The 24,283-nt window shown below is 31.5% G+C and overlaps 1 protein-coding gene across 1 annotated transcript in view; it reads right to left on the minus strand.

Annotated features, from left to right (window-relative positions):
• Positions 1–425: 425 nt before the first annotated feature.
• The window catches only part of LOC132716530 (uncharacterized), a gene marked incomplete at its 3' end in the record, with an annotated part of 46,452 nt that continues 22,594 nt past the window's right edge, over positions 426–24,283 (minus strand). Inside the window, 32 exon segments of the mRNA XM_060699826.1 lie at positions 426–533; positions 802–906; positions 1,330–1,482; positions 1,692–1,940; positions 2,216–2,526; positions 2,777–2,942; positions 3,197–3,366; positions 3,850–4,009; positions 4,318–4,529; positions 4,938–5,057; positions 5,518–5,771; positions 7,240–7,409; positions 7,951–8,135; positions 8,810–8,935; positions 9,175–9,275; positions 9,830–9,957; positions 10,415–10,685; positions 11,106–11,195; positions 11,621–11,885; positions 12,465–12,679; positions 13,006–13,132; positions 15,037–15,230; positions 15,721–15,927; positions 16,343–16,486; positions 17,962–18,243; positions 18,783–18,950; positions 20,363–20,506; positions 21,393–21,536; positions 21,819–21,884; positions 22,361–22,510; positions 23,261–23,410; positions 23,922–24,056. Of these exon segments, the coding sequence (XP_060555809.1) occupies positions 426–533; positions 802–906; positions 1,330–1,482; positions 1,692–1,940; positions 2,216–2,526; positions 2,777–2,942; positions 3,197–3,366; positions 3,850–4,009; positions 4,318–4,529; positions 4,938–5,057; positions 5,518–5,771; positions 7,240–7,409; positions 7,951–8,135; positions 8,810–8,935; positions 9,175–9,275; positions 9,830–9,957; positions 10,415–10,685; positions 11,106–11,195; positions 11,621–11,885; positions 12,465–12,679; positions 13,006–13,132; positions 15,037–15,230; positions 15,721–15,927; positions 16,343–16,486; positions 17,962–18,243; positions 18,783–18,950; positions 20,363–20,506; positions 21,393–21,536; positions 21,819–21,884; positions 22,361–22,510; positions 23,261–23,410; positions 23,922–24,056 (5,470 nt within the window).

Consider the following 24,283-nt stretch of genomic DNA (forward strand, 5'->3'; position numbering starts at 1 on the left):
GGTTTAATTTTTTTCTTACCATTGTCATATTCAAATATTAGCTATTTAAATAGTCATTTAAATTCAGCTCAACTTGTGAACGAAAAAAAAATGAGCATAATATCACTTTAAGCAATAGATTTATTCTTCATATCACTGACAAAGTGGGATTTGTGTAAAGTTGCAATTTTCGAAAATGATACATTATCTTTATCTGTTACGAAGATATCCTAAACGTCAACTGATGTAAAGTCATATTCCTAAGGGCGGATTTCAATATAAAATAGCATTTATGCAATATTAAATCTTCAAAAATTTATAAATCTATCGTAAAGTATCAAATCATTAAATTTAAAATTAAGCCTAATATTACAATTCTGGATTTCATATCACTTCTAAAAACTCTATTTAACAGAAATATTCATAATTTCAATTGATTCACAAACCAGATAATCCCATCTGCCATCGTTATCGTCGTCATCATCACAATTATTACCTTTGTTATCACCATCACTGTCTTCTTGATTACTATTAGATACATACATACAATTGTCCTGAAAAATAAACATTTAAAATTTAATTATATAAACTACACACTGCTCTTTGATATATTTTTTTTCCGTTTTCCATATGTAGATACATCCAAACACTACGAGTTTAACAATAGATTTTGAAATTATATGACATACATTTGCCAACAGTTCTCTATTATAAAGTAACCCGAACTATATACATTTCTGTTGGTACGATTTAAATATTTAATCATCAAAGAAAAAAGCTCTTTAATCCCAATCAAATTAGAATCATAAGTTAAAACCATACCCTGAAACATCCCCAGTCTACACATGAAACTCCTCTGTCTGGATGACCATCATTATCCGAGTCTAAACCACATCTTTCTCCGTTACCAGCATATCCGGGTTTACACTAAAATATAGCAACATATCATGCTAAACAATAAATAACAAAGTTACTACCCTTTGCAACAAGAATTATATAATAGCTATATGAAGTCTTAATATAGAGTCAATATTATAATATTTTCTCTAATTTGGGCCAAAAGTTACTACCCTTTGCAACAAGAATTATATAATAGCTATATGAAGTCTTTATATAGAGTCAATATTATAATATTTTCTCTTACTTGGGCCAAAAGTAACTAGCTTTTGCCACCGGCATTGAGACATAGACAAGTATGCATGGATGTGCAGTCCGACAAAACACTTAACTGTTGGCTGACTAACTTTAAATGTTCATGTTCAATGTAAATGAAGAAATCAAAAAAGTTGAACATGTCCATTTGAACTTTAGCAATTTAAAGGTAACATTGAACGAAAATAACCAACTCACCACACATCTGTATTCTGCAGGTCCAAGATAGATACAGTCTGCCCATACATTGTTACAATCATGTGCACCAGATATACAGAAGTTATCAAGGTAACAACCACTTTTGTTCGTACCAATATAACCAGTCTCACAAAAATCGCAGTAGTAACTACCCTGTGAATATAAAAGCAAGATATGAGGAGAATTTTGTAAGCTGTAAAATTTCAGTACCTTTTTCGTCTGTGTTTAAATCTGATTTGACTGTAATGTGTATTGAGTTTTAAATGAATTTCAGAAATATAAATGATAATATGCTCTGCTACGAAAAGTATAAGCATCTCTGGTCAGAATACTGTTTTGTATAAGGTTATACATGTATTTACCACTGTGTTAATACAAGGCTGTCTCGGGTCACATCCTCCATTATTAATAGCGCACTCGTCAATGTCGTTACAGGTCTGGTATGAAGTATTATCGTGCATTACATTCTGCCACACAAACACCCTCTGTTGTACACCCCAACTATAGGCATCCTCAAAGGTACCCGAGTAACCTTCCGGGCACTCTAAACACTGAAAACCTGGCTGCGTGTTGATGCATCTAGAGTTAAAGCACGGATTGTGATCAGCACACTGTAAATGAGAGACATGCCAAATAAGGAAACAGTCGGTCAGCAATTACTTTGGTAAAACTTCGATTGTGAAAGCTGCAAAAATATAATGTCCAATGCATTTGCAGCCATTTGAAAACAATTATTAATAAGCTAAAATGCATGCTAGATGATTGGCTTAAACCTATAAAATATTTCAGAATGTGTAGTAATAATGATGGAATGCTATTTACTTTACAAGTAAAATTCCTGTTAAATTCAGAAAGTTATGTATGTTACAATATGTAACAATGGTACCTCGTCAATATCAGAACAAGTAGAACCGTTAGCCTCATATCCGTCAGGACATGGTACACATTGATATGTTCCACCTCCAGTATTGTAACATCCTGTACCATTAAAACACTTGTCCCAAGTCATGCATGGACACTCGACTGCGTTTGCGCACGCTATACATCCGGTTCCGTCGTTAAGGGCATACTCTTCAGGTTCACATATTTCGCAAGCTGATTGTCCTGTACCACTATAATATCCAGCAGGACATGGATTGCAGGAACTTGATGCGGATTCGTTTTGATATGTCCCAGAAACACAGGCAGAACAGTGTTCTTTACACAAATAAAGAAACGAAAATAAAACAACTAAAATAATGCTTAAGATAAAAGATAAAATTTGAAGATGTGAATGGTAAGTTGTATAGCTAGTACAAAATAGAATAATTAGATTATTCAAATATATTGTAGGTTGACACGATTAAAAAAACATCTTTAAATTCAAAACATCATATAAAATCATAACTCAAAACAAGTTATTTATTGTTTATTCTCATAAAATATTTATCTAAAATGTCTTGCATACCGACGAATCCGTCTGAGAAATACCCAGGTCGGCACTCAGTTCTCCGCCCATCAAGACAGGCGTATCCGGCCTCACATTGCGTGCAGCTGTCCGGGCACCAGGTAGAATTGCATACAGCGTACTGGAACTCAGGACAAATGGTTGCGTACCCGTCATCTTTGCAAATCTATCATGATGATACAATAAAACAGAAATAAAACAATATAATTCCAATTATATATTTATTGTTTTATTTTTTAAATGTTTTCAAACATAATTATTTTAAAACCAATTATATATGTCTATCAACTAAAATGAAAATGAAAATTCTCTTATTGCGCTTCATAACATACAAAAAGTAAAATCATCAATTAAAAAGAATCTATAGCGAATTTCAAATGTTTTTTATTTTATTTTAGTTCAATTGCATTTTTAACCTACCCAACCGACGGGACAAGTAGTGCACTCCGACGCATGTCCGAAGGAATGCTCCACTGGGTTGCGGCCACAAGTAGACGTAGGGTCATACGGATCACACCTCCCACACGGTTTCTGAATTCCTTCCCCTTCACAGTAGTTAGTCGTCTCACATCGAACACAACTAACATCATCTAAGTTACATAATCATATAAAAAGTTTGACAATTGTATAACATTACTTTTAGATAACGTGAAGTTAGTTAAGATATCTCTCAAATATCTGTACTTAAATACGTTTAATAACTTTAAATGACTTTGCTAACATATTTGTCATCACATTTATATTGAAATCGTATTTTGTATTTAAATCATAGGCTTTATAATTATTCACGTTATCAATGTACACGTTTAAATTGAACTACAAAGAGGTATATTTCATCTTGTTGTTTTGTTGTTATTGTTTTCAGTGTAGGGCCAAACGTATTCCGGAAAAAATATTTGCTTAAACGATTTAATTAATCTGAGAGAGCCAAAATGTCAGTTTAAAATAATCTAATGTAATTTGACACTGACATTTTTTAATAAGTTGAGGGAAGAACCTATTATGAAATAGTTTAAAAAATTTTAAACAATAAATGAAGACAAAGCAATATGACAATATAGCAATTAGCTTACAATAGAGTTGTTCTGCTTGTTCACATCCGGATAGTTCCAGTCTCAGTGAAATATTTCCTCCACTCCATGTCTGTGGATTTATTCTAATCTTTGAACTAAGTACTGCAGGGTCCAAACTAACTTGTGTTATGGTATCTCGATCTGCTACACCGACAAAAATCTATAAACCAGAGATACGTCTAAAATTACCATAATGATCAAACTAAAAGGTCACAAACCTTAGATAATACTTGATAAAATTACCAGATAAATCATTTAGAATATTGGATGTTTTGAGCTAAAATGTATAATTTTGATTTACCTTTTGCTACAATTTCATAAAATTCAAAAGAGTATCAGTATATACACGTAAGTACATTTCACAGAAATGTACACCAAGGGCATCCAAAATACCATTAATATCATAGATAAAAGAATATTCATTTGATTATAAGAGCTCATACAGGTTACAAATACAAAATAGTTTACATTTTGGCCATTGGAATGCGTATATTCGTCCCATGTCGCCGTGTCCTCGTTATAAGAGAATATCTTGAATGACGTCACCCATTCATCAGCGTCCTCCCGACCTTGAATATGAACTTTCGTGAACTTGTAAGCCAGGCTCATATCTACCTCTATATACTGATTAGTATCGAGCACACCTGCTACCCAACCACCAGACAATCCACTGTACGTATCTGTTTGTTATCAAGGGTGACAAAATTGAAACATCAATAAATAAAGCTCTGGAAAAATTGTTATCCCTCGGAAGCATTAATTACAACAAAATTACGTGAACATTGCAAACTCGGTTTGATTGAGTCTGTTCATGAGGGATAAAGAAGATAAATATAAAAAATATAACAACACTGAAGTGAAGACATTCTAGTACATATGCAATGATACATATGTACTGCAATCAGCTATGTAACTGTAGTGCAATCAGGTATGTAATAGAACAACTTAGAAAATGTGTGACAAATAATTGATGTATATCATCAGTAAAGTTTTTCTTTATACCCTTCAAGTAAGCAAAGTTTAAAAATAAAATACAAACTCGGTACAAAAAGAGTAGTGTTCGTTACTATAAAATCAGTAATACTTACTTGCAGTATCATTAACTCTTGCTCTACCAGGTCCAGTTAACATATTATTATAAGACGAGGATGCAAACATCATGTTGTCTAATACAATCCCAGTAGATAATCCAATATTGTCACTGCACACTGGAATACAAACAGTATCAAAGTTATGCTTGAAATTTATCAATGGTATGCATATTTTGACAAGAGGTTTACTACGGTTATTACATTATTGAAACAAACTTTAGTGTTAGTGTAAAGATAACTGGTTTTAGATATTTTAATTGAATTTTTATTTAATGTCATCATTGTTTAGCCAAATAAAATGGTAAACTAAATTTATACTGATTGCAAATGAGCATATATTTACAATATAATATTTGTCTGTATTAATATATGTTGCACAGTGTCACTATACACCTATGCTTACGTCAGAGTCAGACATTATCTGCTTAAATACATCCCTCATCGCTCACCGTTACATGACCGCAATTCTTTGGCCAATATTGGGCAATATTGTCATTTGAACAGTGACATTTCATTGTGATATTTCTAGCTATGTAAATTAAACATAAACAATCAGAAAGGTAAGATAATTACTCACAAAATTCTACAACGTAATATTTCGGTATGCGAAGTGTCAAGCCTCCGGTAGTCTTGTTAACAGCAAATATGTAGGTTATATCCCCAAACAGCACATCCATAACACACGTATTGCTGACGGTAACATTAACGGACGCTCTATCACCACGTGGCACGGTTCCGTTATCGATCGCTATGACCTCAAATTGTAACGTTGTGTAGTTCAGATAAACGTCATCCCATAACTCCATTGTGTCATTATAATCAACAGGAGGACTTAAAAGATAAGAATCAACATTAATCAAAATAAAAAAAACAACATTTTGTAAGTAAACGTATAAGGACCAGCAAAGCAATTCCAGGACCAATAATCAAAATGTATGTAATGTAGAAAGCTTTCTATATTCATACTGATTGGTCTCCGTGCGACGCCCTTTATGGAATGAGAATTGGCAATTGCAACTTCTCGGGCCTTTTCGTCGGTCATAATAACCGATCATTCCGATTGTAATGCATTGTAATGTAATTTTGTATTGAAAACATGGAAACATGTTTTAAACCAAATCCACCAATCAGAAAACATATGTGCAGGTAATTCAATGACATATGGAAGAAATTTAGACACGATGAATAAAAATGATGTCATACATGACATACATCTAGTACATTTCAAATATGTAAAAAAAAAGAAATAGAGAAGTTTGGCTATCAAATCTTAAACATATTGCGTCAAAAACCACGACATTAGCGATCACTTTTAAAAGGTTAATTTTCTTTAGAGACACCAAAAACACACGGAAAAAAGTGCATTGTCAATCAATACTTATTGTTACTATTAACAGCAACTAATGTTTTTGCAGTGATAAATCTCTTTAAAGCCTGACACTAATGTTTAAGAGGAAGAAAGCACAAATTAGTATATGACGTAGTTTTCATGAAATTAGTTAACATTAATTCTAATCCTTAAGATATTGCATTTTATGGAAACAAATAAACAGCATTTAAAGTCCAAAACACAGTTTAATGATATTTAAAACCCTTTGAGTAAAATACAGCCTACACTATTTTAATTAAACAACATATTTACAGAGGATTTACAATCATATTGTTAATTAAGAACTTGACAAATATGTGTTAAATGAATTAAATTAAAATCAGAAAAGATGCCTGAATCTAAACCATTTAATCTGTAGAACACATTCTGGCATTTTTTACAAAGAATGCTTGTTGTAACAAGCAATTTTAAGTGGCTTGTTCTTGAAGAATGTAAGACTAATATTGGCAACATTAAAGGGACTCAACTGAGACTTTTTGATATGACAGGACAGGGAATATTTATTGAGATTTGTGTACGCTTTGATGTAGGTCTGAAGTAATAACATAAAAAAAATCAACAAAAAACCCCCACCAAATACATTTACATTTGCAAACTGACCTATATTTTGAACGCTTTTAACTCAGGAACCACAATATTTTTTTTATCTAATCATCAGAGGATTTCTTTAAAATATTGGTATTGTGTTATGTTTTAGAAAACTTGACATCTTATTATTATATACAAATGTATGTCACCGTAAAAAGGCCAGATCTATAATTATCATATACATAGAGAGAGCGGAATCCTTAAAGAACATACAAAACGGCTAAATTTATATACTGCAGGCTCGGTTTGATTGAGCATGTTCATGGACAGTAGTGTTAAGTGTAAGCCACCCGACCTCCCTTTAGCACAGCAATAACTTACTCTGGTGTCACTGCTGAAACGATGTATCTAATGTCACTGTTATCGCCACTGTCTGTATCACTTGATGCAAAAGACATGAGTGGGGCATCTACTAGTACTGGTAGAGGGGTCATTGAGGCACTCGTTGGTGTTAAAATTGGACAGTTGTCATTAACGTCTTCTATCTTTACCTGAATTAAGTTAGAAATTCAACATGTTATTCATAACCGACTCACCTTTTTAACTGAAGATGCTAGTGTTAGATTATGTTGAATTTATATACACACAATGTACCAATTATAAAATATTTTAGTCATATGAATTAGTTCAACTCAGATTATGACAACACACTGCTGACATGCGAACATTTCTGTCTATTTTAACATGTTTTAAAATGTCATGTAAATATTTTCATCAATTTAGATATAAGAAAACAAACGCCGTCGGATTCTACATTTGAGAAAACTACCCATCTAGCATACAGAACGCCGGTGGTTCTACTCAGGTGCCCGTTTGTGTCTGAAATAATATACAGAGGCACACCTAAGGTCTTCTTTCACCAGTAAAGATGGAAAGTCACCATATGACCTATACAATGTTGGTGCGACGTAACATCCAATCAAACAAATAAGAAAACACATATTTTTTATTTAAGACTATTTTATTTCTGCGTTGAGATGTAATATTATATCGTCACTCTCAACTTTTCAGTAAAATAACGAATTAACTTACTCTGATTGCAATAGAGCCTGTCAGGGACTTTCCAGTATCATCAACGGTCAGGAGGAAATAATAAGCTTTAGTTGTTTCATAATCCAGGACATCTTTCAAAGTGAATAGAGCAGTTGAAGTAGAGATGCTAAATGTTTCACTGGCAGCGTTGGTTGTCCAAGTTGGGGTGAATACACTTGTGCATTCTGTATTAAGAAATCAAATAATATGAAACGTACAAAACATCCTCTGACATATTTATCAACGTTGTGATGCTCGAGAAAGAAAGACGCATTATTATAATGTTTGTATACCTTTGTAATACGAGCGTACTTTATTGAACGTGTCACTTTTAGTATTGAATGTAATCCTAATGCATTGTACAAAATATCGCAAAAAAAAATTCATAGTGATTACCATTGCAGTAAAATTATGGAACTAGTAGATAAGTTCATCACTAAGAATAGAAAGTGAATATAAGGTATTTTTACAAAAATACATAAATTCCAAAAACAACCACATATAATGTTTTCCAGTGACATATTTTCTTCAAGAAATCATATTTAGAAATAAAGTTTACAAAAGTTATAATTTTATTTGCAAACATATGACATATTTAAAACAAAAACCTATTCGTCTGAACAATATATAGCAACACAATAACTTACATTCAAACTTTAAAAAATGAAACAAGTTTATTCCGTTCGTTTTATTCTAAATAATAATCAGATAACCAATATTCAATGCATGACATCGTTCATAAGAATTATCTTGAACTGTAACGATCCCTTTGTTTTGATTGATAATGATTCTAATGTATATTTTCATTAAAAGATAAAAAATAAAATAAATAAACAGCTAAATGAGTGATTACACTCACCAACAAAGTTCACTGTATTTCCATCAATATCCACCATGGTTGTATAATTTGGAGCAACGGGGGCTGGTGTAGTAAACTGATTTGCAACAATATCTTCTTTAAATTCAAACAACCTGTTTTCATTTCCTGAAATATTGCCAATAACATGTGAGTATTTTTTAAGAATGTGTTATATTAAAAGCCTGGCACCTTAACACATATCAAACATAAGTAAGTTAAGTGAATTAGGCTAATCTAAGTAATATTGCTTTAAGAAACAAGAAAAATTATTAAAAGTCTCAAGTTTGCCAACATCATTTAAAATTGCATCTTTATTACTAGTAATTGTAAATCAAGAGCCGAGCGACTGACAAGCTACTATTTACCTGCATATAATGTTATGTCATAGGGTCCAACAGAAAACACGTCCGTCAGATATATTGTAGTCAAGATATCATCTACATAGAAATCTTCGGATATTGTCACGCTGAAAAAAAGAAGAAAAATATCCATTGTCATTGACGATGGTTAAATGCAATTTTGAGAAGTTACAAAATTGTGAAATATTCAAATTGTTATTTGTTCTCCCTTTGTGTGAGGCAGACAGATGCTGACCTGCTCCTCTCAAATGTAATTTGAGAAAAATTTACGCTTAACAATTGCTAAGTGGTTAAGGTTGTTGACTTCAAATAACTTTCTCCTCATGCAATAGGTTCGATTCCCTTCAGCTAGTTTACGGAATGTCGGTGATTCTACTCAGGGGTCTGCTTTTACCAGAAATAATGCAAGAAAGGACTCCTCAACCAGTAAAGCTGAGATGTCACCGTATGACCTTGATCAAACAAACAAAAATAACTTTTTTGTGTGTTGTAAATTATAAGACCGAAAAAAGAATGTGATAATTCGTGCAAATACATACACCTTTTTTAATGTGTATCTGTATTTTGTGACCTGTAATCGACGGGACGTTTTGGACTAAATGTATTTGTTTGAACATTTTACATTCAATCAAGTTGACTTACTAGTTGGTTCTTAACTTACCTATAATCTATGGGAAGTTCGGTTGAAGGGTCTAGACTAAATGTAGTATCTTCAACTTGAAATAGAAGTTCCGATGTACATTTACGAGTTTCAGCCAGAAACAAGTCAAAGTGGTATATCTCATTTAGCTGAAAATATTTAATAAACTTTTACATCGTAAATATAAAGTTATGTTGTTTAAAGGGATATAACAATTCCAACTTCAATAGGGAATTAAACATCTTAACACAAGTCTAAATAATTATTATTAATGATACTACTGTGAACTGACACAAAACATCTTGACTATTTGTCATATACCTGCCGTTTGCAGCTTCAAGTTGCACTTTGTATGTATACACGCCTATGTCAAACTAACCAATCTAGATTCTTTACTTTCCTTTATATACATTGATTAAAATGTTTTCAAGCCTATGCCGACTTATCTAAAAGTCAATTTTAAGTGACACATGACATTAAGATATGAATCAGCCTTTTTTTATTTTTCGAATATTAATAAAGTGTTTTGCAATATTTTGTCAACTTATCTAAACAGTGCGTTTTTATGATGCAAAACTTCAAAGTATAGACCAGTCCTGGTCTTACCTCTAGTTCCATGGTTGCACTAGTGGACATTGCCGAAAGACCAGTGCAAGAACCTCCGGAAATAGAGCCCTGTTGTGGTACAATTACTCCCCCGCCGACGGTGAGCGCCGGCGATAGATCAACGTAGAAGCATTCCTTGATTGACGCTCCGGTCGACACATAATCAATCAATTTTATACCGTTGATATATAACCACAGTGCCTCTCCACCTCCAAGTGTGATTTTCTCTGTACCAGCAAATTTTATACCTGTTCGGACAGCAGTTGTAAATCTGAAAAAAATATAAAATAACTCATTTGCTTAAACCAAATTTCCTTTTATTTATTATTTCCTTTCATATTTAAACTTTGTTATCTAGTCAAACTGATTGTTTCTTAAATCTTGCTCTATATTCACCATATTTTAGACGCACGAAATCTAATAAATATGGATTATTCAAATGCTTTTGAACATTAGTTCCGATATTTGTAAAAGGTTGGGATAAAATGAAAGAGCAAAACATTGTTTTTGACAACTTTACTACGTCTAGTTAATATATTTTGTGAAATAAACATCATATACTTTAATTCGTCAAGACTAAAGTGTTACATTATAAAAGTAATGGACTTTCACATTTTAGAATCAATATTAAAACGTCATAATTTGTTCATCAATTGGCAAAATTATTTACTCAATATATATAATCAATTACCCAAAGTTATGATATGTCCCGTTGCAATCCCGTTGTTGTTCAGCGGCGAAACCTTGGCCATCGACCGGGAAAAATGCATCACTCCAAAACCTTGAAAAAATAGAGTGAGACTAAAAAAAGGATTGAAGCACCACACTAAATGCCGTATTCCGGTATATACCGGGCAAGCCGCTTGAATCATAAAGTGCTAAAATCTTGCATTTTTACCCAACGGAATGAACTTTGATAGGTCTAATTCATCTTTTCACACCGATTTATGTATGATAATGAATAAAAAATGTAAAAATCGGCGAAAAAAAAACGATATTTGTCTATTTTGTGATCATGATTTCTGCAAGCGTCTAGAGGTACTGCTCCAATCCTGTATTGAGTTAAATCCGAAAAGATAGAAGTAAAATCTTTAGAAATATAATATTTAATAAAAGATAACAATTCAGAACATATATAGCTGTTCGACAAATTCATTTCCTCTTCGTTGATAATGTTTTTGTAAACGTACATGTATATAAACTTACTTTTTAATGGTCCCGGTTTGCGCAACTAGTATAATTGTGTCTGAAATCTCACGGTTGACCGGGTGATCGTCACGGTACCATGTGGAAAACGTGTCACCAGCTGGGTTGTTCGATATTGACAACCAAGCACCGTACGGGCTAGCAACGTATGTTGGCGAGCTTATTGTTGGATAAGCCAAGTCGTTGAAGTCCGTGTGAGATTTTTCAAAGTCGTAATATTTGACGTCAAGCTCGACGTCATTTGCACCGGCTCCAGGTCCAGGCACTGGAATATAGATGGAAAATATTACTAAAATTGAAGTCTTGCTTATACTATGCTAGCAAAGAAATAACACACACACATATTTACATAGAAAGACAAATATACAAACACTTGATGCATTAACTTTTCTTTTCTATTTCACTAAAATAATAGATTTATGGTGGGTTTGTTTTTGTTTGTTTGTTTTTGTTGTTGTTGTTCTTTGTTGTGTAAACTACGAACTATGAACATCATAATTAAAAACTTTTTTTTTCAAAGACCAAAATTACGTACAAACATTTTGTAAAATTGTTAATACCTTTTGCTATGATGTTATAACAATAAAGGTAATATTATACAAACAAAAGTTCCATACCTTCATTTTTCTAAGTTTTTATGTAAATTTTGTACCTACACTTTGCTAAAATGTTAAATCAATAATTCGTATCATGTTAAAAAGGTTGTACATAACTTTGCTAAAATGTTATACCAAAACGTAGCACATGCAATTTACTTAAATGTTGTACCTACAAGTTGTTCCAAAACAAAAGTATTACTATAGTATCTATATTTTTCTTAAGTATGAAAATAAAAGTTCCGTACCTACGGCATCTGGGGTAATTACAACTGCGGGCATACTCTTTGCGCTTGTATAAGAAGATTGATCCATCTTTATTGAACATTCGTAGGTCGTGCCAGGAACCACCCCGGTATTAAATGTCAGACTGAAGGAACCAGACCCAGCGGTAGCGTCACCATCACTCTCTGTATCGTATAATGTAGAGGCGGTATTACTTACACACGTGACTTGGTACTCTCTGAAAAAAATGCAAATTGCGATAGCCTCTTATCACATAAATAAACGTAAAACATTGCCAAAAATGAAAACTCAAACAAATATAACAAAACATGTGTACGTATCTGTAAAACTGATTATAAAATATTACAGAGAAAATTAATTAATAATAAGCAGAAAAAGACAGAACCCCTTAAGAACGCTCCAAACAGCGAAATAGAAATCAAGGGTTTAAAACTATAGATGACATTATTTTACAAATTCCTGTAGCAACATTGACATTGATTAACATTTACGTTATTAACAATACTTTTTGTTTGACAGAAAAATATTAAAACTTCGACATACACTGCTCCAGAAAGTGCTGGTGAAGATCCTATTGTTCCGTTGGGTTGAAAATACACATAAGGCGGTTGATCCCATGCCACTTCTATCTCGGTACCAGAGTTAGCAGTGGCAACTACATTATCGGCAGCTAATTTAATAAAAGCAGATACGTTACTACGCTCTTTACATATAACATTTGAATGTTTAAAGGTATTTAGAAAGGTGCTAAATGAATATCATTCAATCTTTTGTTTTTTCAACTGCGACTGTCGCATTTCCGACATTCATTACACTTATCTAACAAATTTCGGCATCTGGTGTTGTTTTTTTATACAACTCATTAGGTAAATTAAGTTATGTAGTCAATTTTGTACACCAAGGTGAGCGTCTTTTCTACACAATCATTTGTGCAATATAATTATTTTTCGGTACATTATGATTTTCCTAGTGATCACATAGATATTGTCATAATTTATTGTGATATAACTTTTGCTATCGTTCAGTAAAATAACTAATTTTTATATCGCTTGTATGATATGACAAACGTTGCGTTATTCTATGTCAAAAGAATTTGTTGACATAAAAATATATTTGTCCAATAAAATAAACTAATATACACTTTGATATAATTGTATACTCTTTAAAATAATTATGTCAACAAATCTTTTGACCTAGAATAATGCAACTTTTGTCACGCCATACGCTTGATTCAATTTTGTCATAATAATTGTTCAACTGTATTTTATTTGCAAGACATTCAGTCGTTAAAATGAACATTTACATGCATATCGAATGATAGATAAGCGTTGCTAGCTAACAGTAAAAAGTACGCACAAACATTTACATGCAAACATAAACACATCATGAACGGCAAACGCACATGCAAACATATCCACTTGTGTCAGACAATACAAAATTCACATACCATATATATATTAAAATTGCAGAATTAAGAGGATTTACTAATACCTATTAAAAAGGAAATGAAAGTTAGTTAATTCTATTTTGGCATTGACCGGTGTTTAAGTCATTTAGGTATATTATTCGCCCATATTTTAATCTATCATGACTCCATTTTATCATAAACGTATCTGCTAAATGCATGTTATCCTCATTCGGACTAAAGTAAAGATCTATTTATTGTAGTGTAGCGGTTAATGAGCTGGTTATAACAAGACTGTCTCATAGGTCTTTGAAAATTTCCATTTGTGCCGGTAAAAATATATATCTTTCCTTATTACCCATGAAAAAGCCACTAGTTTACTGAAACTTTATTGCACTTATATAAGACATATTACATGAATAATACAAAACAAATGTTCATGCAATATAGTGCAAATGGGTTGGGCTACAAAGTTTTGACATCATTAGCAACAGTCCTCCGATCAAAGTCTTAATTTCTAAGCATATATATTGTTCAAAATGATATTTAGTAACAAGACTGTCACTATAGTTAACACCAAATGAAAAAGTTGGAAAAAAAAAAAAAAAAAAAAAAAAAAAAAAACTTACGTAGTATTAACCTCTCAGTGGCTATTTGGGTAAATTCATATATATATTACATTTTTTAAATCTTCAGCTAAACTTCAATTTGATTAATTTAAGTGAAGCCTGTCTTTTAAGTGTTCTCATCTTGTGAATGTATACTAATCACTTTAAAATTCAGTTATATACTTATCTTATTTTTGTTATTTACCTACCTACTTAACAACGTACCTGAATCGTTAAAATAGAATCTTTTAACAAATTCAATAAGATTTTACTATTATATCTAAAGATATAAGAAATTGATTCTTTGATTTCGTTTTTTTATATTTACTTTTATATAAAATCTATAAAAATCAGAGCATAAATCCATGAATATAATGTATTCAATTTGGAACCTTTGTAAATTTTCTTTTGCAGTCACAAGCATTTTTAGGTAATTGTGAAATTTCTCACAAGTCATTACAGCGTCGATCATTAGAAAAGGTAAATAACGAACAAACCTTGTTCAAACAACCTTTATTCAGAAAAGCAAAAAAGAAAACACTTCATCAAAGATTTACTTACAACATTGGAAGACTGAGGCATTGTTATTTGCACTGCTAAAGTAGTATGTAGGATCTTTGACCATGCTTTTATCAAACGTCAACCCATTGGCGGCTGCGGTATATTCGCAGCTACCTCCTGTAATACTCCCGGCCACGTCATGTAGGGCAGATACTAGCTGGCATTGACACGCCAGTGGGTTGTCGGTGAGAATTCTATATGCAAAACATAACGACAAAATTAGCTGTATAGACCGATACGGAATCAGAACATTAGAACAATGTACAAGAAAAAAAGGTTTAACTTTACAGAATGCTCCTTTATATGAACAAATTATTATCATTATTTCTTTTTTAAATTACTCAACATTCGACATATACATTTCACAACAATTTACATGAGTATTTAACTAAATTATTTTATTACGGTTAATGACTTTCCTTTTTCTAAATCATAGTTTCTACTATATGTGTTGTTTTTTTGGCGGGTCCTATAATATGAACTTGTAAAACCATCAAATACCTCAATGTTAATTTCTCATATGTAATTTACTCCATATCTATAAACAAATCCATATTGAAACAAATGCCATGTAAATGTGTCATAACCATGATGCAAACTTTACAGAAAACTTGAATGGTGATGGTTTTTAACTTTACTGTAGGCATGTCAATAATGTAAAATCTATTGTTTTATAATGCTTACAGTGATGACAACGATGCCAGATTTGTGAAAGCGTCAGTGGCTACAGTTTCTAGTTCGTTAGAGCTGAGATCTATAACCTTCATAGCTTGTGTTCCTAGAGCCGGGAAATGGTTCAGTTGATTATTTTGCATGTAGATGTATTCTAGTGACCCCAAAGTGTTGAAAATATTTGTATCGACACTGTCTATCACATTACTTGCAAGGCCGCTGAAAAAGAAAGCATGGGCTGAATAGTTATTACTTAAACGTCAAAGGCTATCTATACAAGATATTTTTTTCACAAATTGTAACAATAATAAATATTTTTTCTTTACAACAGGAATTGCATATTTGGAATTTAAACCTATGGTTTGGCACAAAACCGACAATAAGATGTTGTTTTTCTTTAAAATTGATATAAAACTCTATGCTCATACCAACAAAAAAGCAAAGGATCTAACAAACATGGTAGCAACGTACATATCTTGCCTTTGTTTACGTTTTCAAGATAAAGCCTTTATTTCAAAATAAAAAGCATTGAATTAACAATTAACAAATGTAAATTTGAACAACAATGATTCAATTTATAATTAAACTAAAAAAATGGTAAATGTTAACAATTAAGTAACAAGCATATACTTACAGATGAGTTAAAGCAGTGAGGTCAGTGAATAAGCCGGACTGAATATAGTTTATTTGGTTGTTGGTCAAATACAGTTGTTGCAAGTTGGTGTGTCCAGTCATAGACCCGTCTGGAATCTGGGACAGTTGGTTGTTTTCTATGTATCTGGAAAAAATAAAACGACAAATTATTACACACGTGTGTTTTGCCTTTGTTGACAGACAGTTTCCTTATAATTCTATTTGATACTTATATTGAAATACCAAAATATCCGAAATCATATTTTTTCAAGATATGAGTTTTCAATTTATGTTTTAAGAGCACACCGTCAAAATCATTATTTTTACATGAAAAACCTTTTTGATATTAAAAAAAACAGTAGCATGAACCCAACAGTTTAAGCTGGTTTAGTAATGTACATAAATTGTGTCACATGTTCAAAACGTGTCCGTATTTTGGTGGTAACGGGGATGAGCGTAACATGCATAATGAGTGTTTATTTAAAACACATTATGCATTTTTCAAAATTTTCAAAATTTCATTACTTTTTTAATGATTTCCCTATCTTGAAGATCTCAATAGTTTTGATATATTTCAATAATTCTATTTCTATCCCACCACCTTATTTACAATACTTGAGATAAGCCAGAAAAGCTTCAAGTATAACTGAAAGGCATAAGCAGTATGGTTAAACAAACAAAAACCTTTTCAATCTAAAATAAAAAAAAATTTAAAACGGGGAAAATAAGGGGAAAAACATATTGTTTTTTTCAAGGGCCCCTTAAATTTTAAAATTTGGGAGTTTTTTTTGATTTTCCCTTTATTTTTTTTAGGTTTTAAACCCGACGACCCTATATTTTTTTTTATAATTTCACACTTTCTAAATTACAAATTGTTCAGGATTTTGCCCAGTTTTTTTATGGGCCCGTGGATATACCCCTTTTGGTGGTTGTCAAATTTAGAAAAAATATCCCCGTTGAAAATTTTTAAAAAAGCATCTAAGCTCATACCGTTTAAAATTTTTTGTTGGTTTAGGTAGAAAAAACTCCCCCCCACTTGCCCTAAAACCCCCGAAAAATTGGGGTTTTTTGTCCTAGAAATTTTGTTTGCTAAAAATTTTCTTTTAAAAAAATGAAACAATGAAACAAAGTGATAATAGGGCAATATATATATAATTATAAAACTAAATTTTATCATTTTAATATTCTTGTTTTTATTAACACTTTAGTAAAGAGTTTTAATGTCATTTCTTATTATATTCAGTAAAACACTATTAATCTTCTAAATAACAAATATTTCCCTCGTGCAATGCTCAGTATCATTTTGCCTTTAGTATAACAACCTATACAACAGTTTAAATTGTTTATTAATCCACATGAATAAGTTAAAAGCAACAAGTAAGAGTCGACTCATTCCTGAGTATTAAGATTCCTATCATGCAATTAAAGTTCATAATACAATTAAATTAGACAAATTCAACACAAAATTACAACATGTAAACTGCGCTTTATCCAATTGTTTCTCAAAATTTAAATTATATTTGAAAACAAAAACGTAATGAAATGTATGTAAATTTCGATATTTGTTTCGTTTAACGTAACAATAAAAGTTAAATTTGATATTTAAAAGACAAAACTCACAGGTCTTCGCTGACAACAACATTATAGAAGGCTTCATTCTCCACCATTGTTATTCCTCCATTACTGATGTCAATGTTTCTAGCTGATACATCATATAAAGCCATGGTAGGGATTTTGTCAAAGAACATGTCATTAATATACATACTCTCAGACAACGAGACTGATGTGAAAGATTTCTTGTGTAATTCTCTAAGGCTATTCCCCCGAAGGTCAAGGTATTTTGCTGTAAGTCCATTAAATGCTTCGGTTGCGATTGTTGTTATTTTGTTATTGGCGAGAGACCTGAAAAAATGATAGTTTTCATACATTTTTCAAAAAGAAAATAATACTGGAGTATGATTTGTATATATGTTTTCTTTCTTTTTTGCAGTTTAACATGAAATGTTGTCTGTATAAGATTTAATATCTGTCAACATTTTTAACAATAATGAACAAGAGAATTACAGAACAAAGCATAATCGTATCTCGTTGGATATGTGAGAATCCATATATAGGTAATATGTAAACATGTATACAATAGACTTATGAGTAAAGTTCGCATAGCTATCGTGAAGGCAGTGAAAGTTTATTTTATTATGTAGGATTATTATTAGCAGTTTTGTCTTTTTTATAGAGTCAGACAAGACTACACATCTGTGTCCTCTTCTCAGTATCTATACTGAGAACTGACTAACTCAACATGTCAAACCTATCCCCAACAACGATTATGGACAGTTCCAAAAATGGAAGTTGGACAAACAAATTGAAGAAATTCAGTAAGTTAAAGGTTAAAATTGCCGACTGATAACTCTTATACAACCGACACGGGAATCAGCACTTACAAATAATCAGCTACAACCAGATTAACAAATGTGTGTGTCTCGAGGTAGACAAGCCGGTTATTGGTGAAGTCCATGGTTCCTTGAAGAGTGTCCCCGGCGTCAATAATTACAAGGTCAGCAAAATCACCACCGTTCGGTAATTTTGTCAGTACATTATTCGCTACAGTGCTGTGAAAAAGAAAATAGTCATTTTTAGATAAAAACAGCTCCCCATTCTGCAAAAAATACGAAACTAACTTTATCATGTGTGCAAACATAGAAGGGCACAAACAATTCCATACTCTTGGCAGATAAACGAGTATCGGCATATATAGCCGATACTTTCTTTAGCCATGACGATAATTGTTTTAACAAATAAGACCTTATATGATTACAAAAATGCTAAGTTTGAATGAAAATGGATTGATACATATAATATTTAATCGTATTCATAGTAATACACTTAACTCCACAAAATTATGGTTTAACTGAATAGTAAACTTGCATAGTCCACTGGAAAAACTAATTTTGGTGAATAACGCAGTTTAAAAAAGAGAAACAAATTTTATATGTCTTCTTTATTGCAATATTTTGTCGTCCATTCGCGATTTTGCTAAAATGCAAAACACAAATATGAGGCAAAGTTGGACATGGCGTAAATCAGTCACCATATTTAGAAAATACACAGATCGATTTAAGTGCTTGAACTTGAATTCCAATTAACAAGTTTTAATAAGTTTAAATAAAAAATCTTAATTTTTGATACAAACAATATATATCTTTGACAAGTTGAATCTGGTATGTTTATACATAAATTATGTTAAAATTTCATCTTAGCTCTCATACATGTAAAAATACATTATTTCATGTTTCATAATGTCATTAAAGATATGACAGCATAATTATAAACCTTTTATAGTGAAAATTCAAATTTTAATGCAATGTCGTCCACCGTTTATCTCGTCTTAATTAAAATATGATAATGTCAAATATTAATATTTTAGACAAAATACACGATCGTGCATTACAGCTTTAATTGACAGCAATAATTAAGTCACGCGACAATTTGGTTTATTTTTTTTATCTTGTTGCAATATTAAAATATCATTAAACGCTAAAATTAAGTTATTATAATACGTGTTGTCAGAAGTTAGATAGTAATTTGCTATTCGTTTAATGTATGTCGTACAATAAATAAGATACTGTTAATTCAAATGTAAGGACAGTGCTTAAAAAAGAGTCATAATAATAAAATTGAAAACGAATTTATAAAAATGATATATGTCTAAAACCTTTTGCAATATATGATGCATCGGTTACCAAAAGATAACAAGAAATTTATGTTAGTAAGAGAATTAAAAAAAGTACTGTACAAGCATGAACCCAGCTGGGCCCGAAAGTGATTAGACTTTGCTACCAGTATAGAGCTAGGCAAGTCTGACCAGGCTCTATACTGTTTGTAACGTTTCCATATCGAAATCCCTAAAATTGACAATGGACAGTCCCATAAATGGAGACTGGACCAGACCATTAAAGAAATTCAGCTGGTTAAGTGTTCAGAAAATACAACTACTGACATTTCAATCATGTGCAATACTCACAATCGTGTCATAGATGTCACGTGATCAAATGTTCCGTCTTCGATGTAACCAATATCGTTGTCATTGAACAATATATCTCCGGACAGTGGGCAATTCGTAAAATGTGACTTGAGAAGCTGTGGTATATTGTTGAAAGCCATTTGACTGAAATACATATTACGATAGATGTTTAACTTTGGCTGGCTACCTTATAATAATTATCTTAAAATATTCAATGGAAGGTCTGAACATATTACATTAATTTTGTGTTTTTCAATATATTGATTTTGTAAAAAGACATAAAGAATCATCTAAATTAGAATTACCATGATGATTAAATGACTTGTTGCGAGTGGTCGAGACGCGGCCACGTGGCAGTCAATGGTGATATTTACCCCTACTCTTTTGATAGAACTAATCACCAATCAAAATCACATTGCATTAAATACGCGATGTAAATCATGGATTCTTTTTGTCAAATAAAAGTGATGAAAGGTATTTTACTTTACATTCTAATGATTCTATTTACAAACATGAGATAGCAATACAGATGCCCAAAACACACAAAAACAACTTTTGTATGTCGTAGGTTATTAAAGTATTTGTTGTTGTTGTTTTTTTTGCGTGAAGAAATGATTAGTGAAGAAAGGATTATCAGACAACATTAAACAAATTAATAAAACAATAATTAAATTTTAGATAAATAATAAACTTTGCAATATGAAGATTTCGGTGAATATCCAAGTCTATGGACTTTGCTCATGTGATTTTAACCTCGGTTTTTGTCACATTAGCTTGGTCCGTAAACTTTAATAGTCACCTCATCATCATGCAATATCAGTATATCATTTTTGAATAACCGCGAATATGTCTATTTTTAGAAACATGTGGCATACTTTAGAATTGCAATGAAAGCTCTCATATTAACATTTGAAAGTGGGAAGTTATATTAATCTCAATAATAATTAATATATTTTTCATTAATGTTCATAATACGTAGAATACAATAAAAGAAATGATTACTTAAAAGAATACTTGGTTGAATACATACATTTCAGTTAGGGATGTACAATTAGTAAATGCTAATGGAGGAATGTAATTGATGACGTTACTGCTCAACCACAGCACCCTGAGATTTTGTAAGTTACTGAATGGAAACTGATGAGTAAAACGAAACTCGTTGCTGTCTAGTTTTCTGAAAATAAAGAAAAGAAAAAAAGTGACAAATCATGGAAATGAAAAGTATCATGATAAGAACATTACTGTTGAAGAAAGTATTACAAATCCTTATTATATAAAATAATGATATGATAATAAGAAAATAATAAAAATACCTTACCAATTTATACATTTTCAATTTGTCTTACAAAATGATAAAAAAATCATTCCTTTTAGACCATTCTTGTAAATGAACCTATGATTATTGTTACAGTGTTAACTAAGTTAATAGATTAAACTTGTTGCCAGTCATACTTACATAGTTTCTATCTGCAGGTTGAACACTTCATTCTCCACGGCGATTATCTTATTTGAAGTCAAAATTCTAAAATGGAAAACAAATTTATCATATTTTTGGGGGGTACCCAAAACGTTATTGAAAAAACAGGAAACAGAAATCTTTCCTATCCAATCGATTATAAATGTAAAATTATTTCATATATAAACATACATAGACAAGATATTACAGATACAAAGAACGTCATTTGCAAGAGAAGAGCTAAAACATTGGTATATACTGAAAATGGTATTTTAGAAAGATTAATTCTTTTTAAAGAAATAAATTCAACGGAACAACAAGAAACGGAAAATAAAGAAACGATACGTGAATTTAAAAATTCTGAAGAACTTTACAGTTCAATAAAGCCGGACAAAAAGAAAGCGTGAACAATTTTTCTAGAATACAGAGGAACTGTTGTTGGTACTGTTGAGGGTGTTCAAGTAGAGAAAATTACTAAATGCCTTGATTTACAAACGAGTGTAAAATGAATCTTACTACAAACAATGTCTGGTTTTACTTACAGAGTCAGTAAAGTGGTCAGGTTGGTAAATGTCCCGGTCTCTAGGAAAGTGAGGTGATTCGCCTGCATGTATAATTGTGTGAGGGCAGGTAGCACTGTACTGCTCTTGACAGCATTTGGTACATACTGGATTAAATTACTCCCTATATTCCTGAAAGAGATATGGTACGTTTATAAGATACTCGTACTCGTATATGTTCTTCTTTAACATAAATATAAATTAGTGATTCAATAAGTAAAAATGCATCATACTGTCTGAGAAATATATAATAAGCAAACAGCTCTTTGCGTCAGCTTCAATACAAATATTAATTAATTCAAAATATGTTTTGGTTGTTTGGTTTTACGGCGCACGAACACAATTTAGGTCATATGACGCTGAAACATTAAAGATGATTTTGGTTTAACTCTGGTGTTACAAACTTAAAGCAACACCAGGGGTCAAAACCATCTTACCTTCTGGAGCTTAGAAATGCATGGTAGACGCCTGTTACAATCACACATCATGGATAAATGGTGATTGTAATCAATCAAAACATATAATTTAAAACATGAACAATTTCATAAATCAGAGAGAGAGATTAATATGATTAAAAGATATAAATACTGATCCAGACTTGAAATTGTAGCTTTGAAATATTTTCTTGTAAACAACTTCATTAAATGTCTTTAAATATTGGGTTGCGGCCGGAAAATATCGCCAGGCGCAACTAATTGCTATTTGCTCATCAGGTATTGTAACATTATCAAGTCGACTCAGTGAAACAAAGCTTTGTCAGATACTAGTCATAAGCTACTTTGCATATTAATATCTGCTTTCATAAAGGCTTTTTATTATTGTCTGGATTAACTCTATGTAGAGTTTACAGTTAAAGAAAGCGATGTCACGTGATAATCTTACAGGAAGTCGAGTACCGGAAGACACTGAAATGCGTCATCATCAATGTTATCTTCAGTAAGTAGGTTACTATTTAACCATAAATTCTGTAGATTTGTCATATTACACATGTCATCGTTCTCTATATGTGTGATCCAGTTACCATGAAGGTATCTGTCATAAATAAATAAAAAATATTACTATTATACATGTGACAACAAAAATGTTCAAAACACTTTCTGAATATTAAGTTCTCCTTCATGAAATTTATAGCATATGTACATTTTTTACTTTACCATAATTTGAAATCATCAAAATTTAACTGAAAAAGCAATTTGTCAATTCCTAAAGTAGAAAGGAAAATCTTTATATATACTATATCGAAGAAAAATAACGTATTGTTTTCAGAGCCTCTGCTTTAGATGCTGAGATAAAAATAATCTTTTTGTAATGGTGTATTTTCGTGTATTAACAGTATCGCCATTTTCATGTTGAGGCGTAAGCGTGCATTTGCGTAAAGCTAAAAAACGCTGATAATAAAATTACGAAATGGTAAGGGTTTCAACTTTTATTTGATACAAACGATCAGTACTATAAATGTATCGCTTATTTTGATTGTAATGCAAACATGTACCAAAATTTCACAAGCATCAATTGTCCTGGAAGTAAATAAAATATAACTCACAATGTATGTAATGCCGGGTAAGCAGCAAATGGTGTAAACTGAAGTCGTTTCTGTGAGTATAAGAATTTCTGTGAGGAAGGGAAAGCCTCCGATCCATACTCTGTCACATTTGATATTGCATTGTTGTCTGCGTATCTACGAACAAATAAAAACATTTTCAATAATTATTTTGAAAATAAGGGCACAAATGATACTTAAATAAAAAAGAACTATGGAATTGTTCAAGAAGATGAAAGCTTTGTTATAGCTTCTCACAAGTTATATATCAAAGCTTTGGAAGTGAGAAATCCCTCTATAGAGCAACAAAACAATAACTAAACTTTTGAAAATTATAGACACGATTTTATTAAGATTGTTCATGA

The sequence above is a fragment of the Ruditapes philippinarum genome, unplaced genomic scaffold, assembly GCF_026571515.1.
Source record: "Ruditapes philippinarum isolate M1 unplaced genomic scaffold, ASM2657151v2 ctg6643_1_1_1_1, whole genome shotgun sequence".
Classification (NCBI taxonomy): Eukaryota; Metazoa; Mollusca; class Bivalvia; order Venerida; family Veneridae; genus Ruditapes; species Ruditapes philippinarum.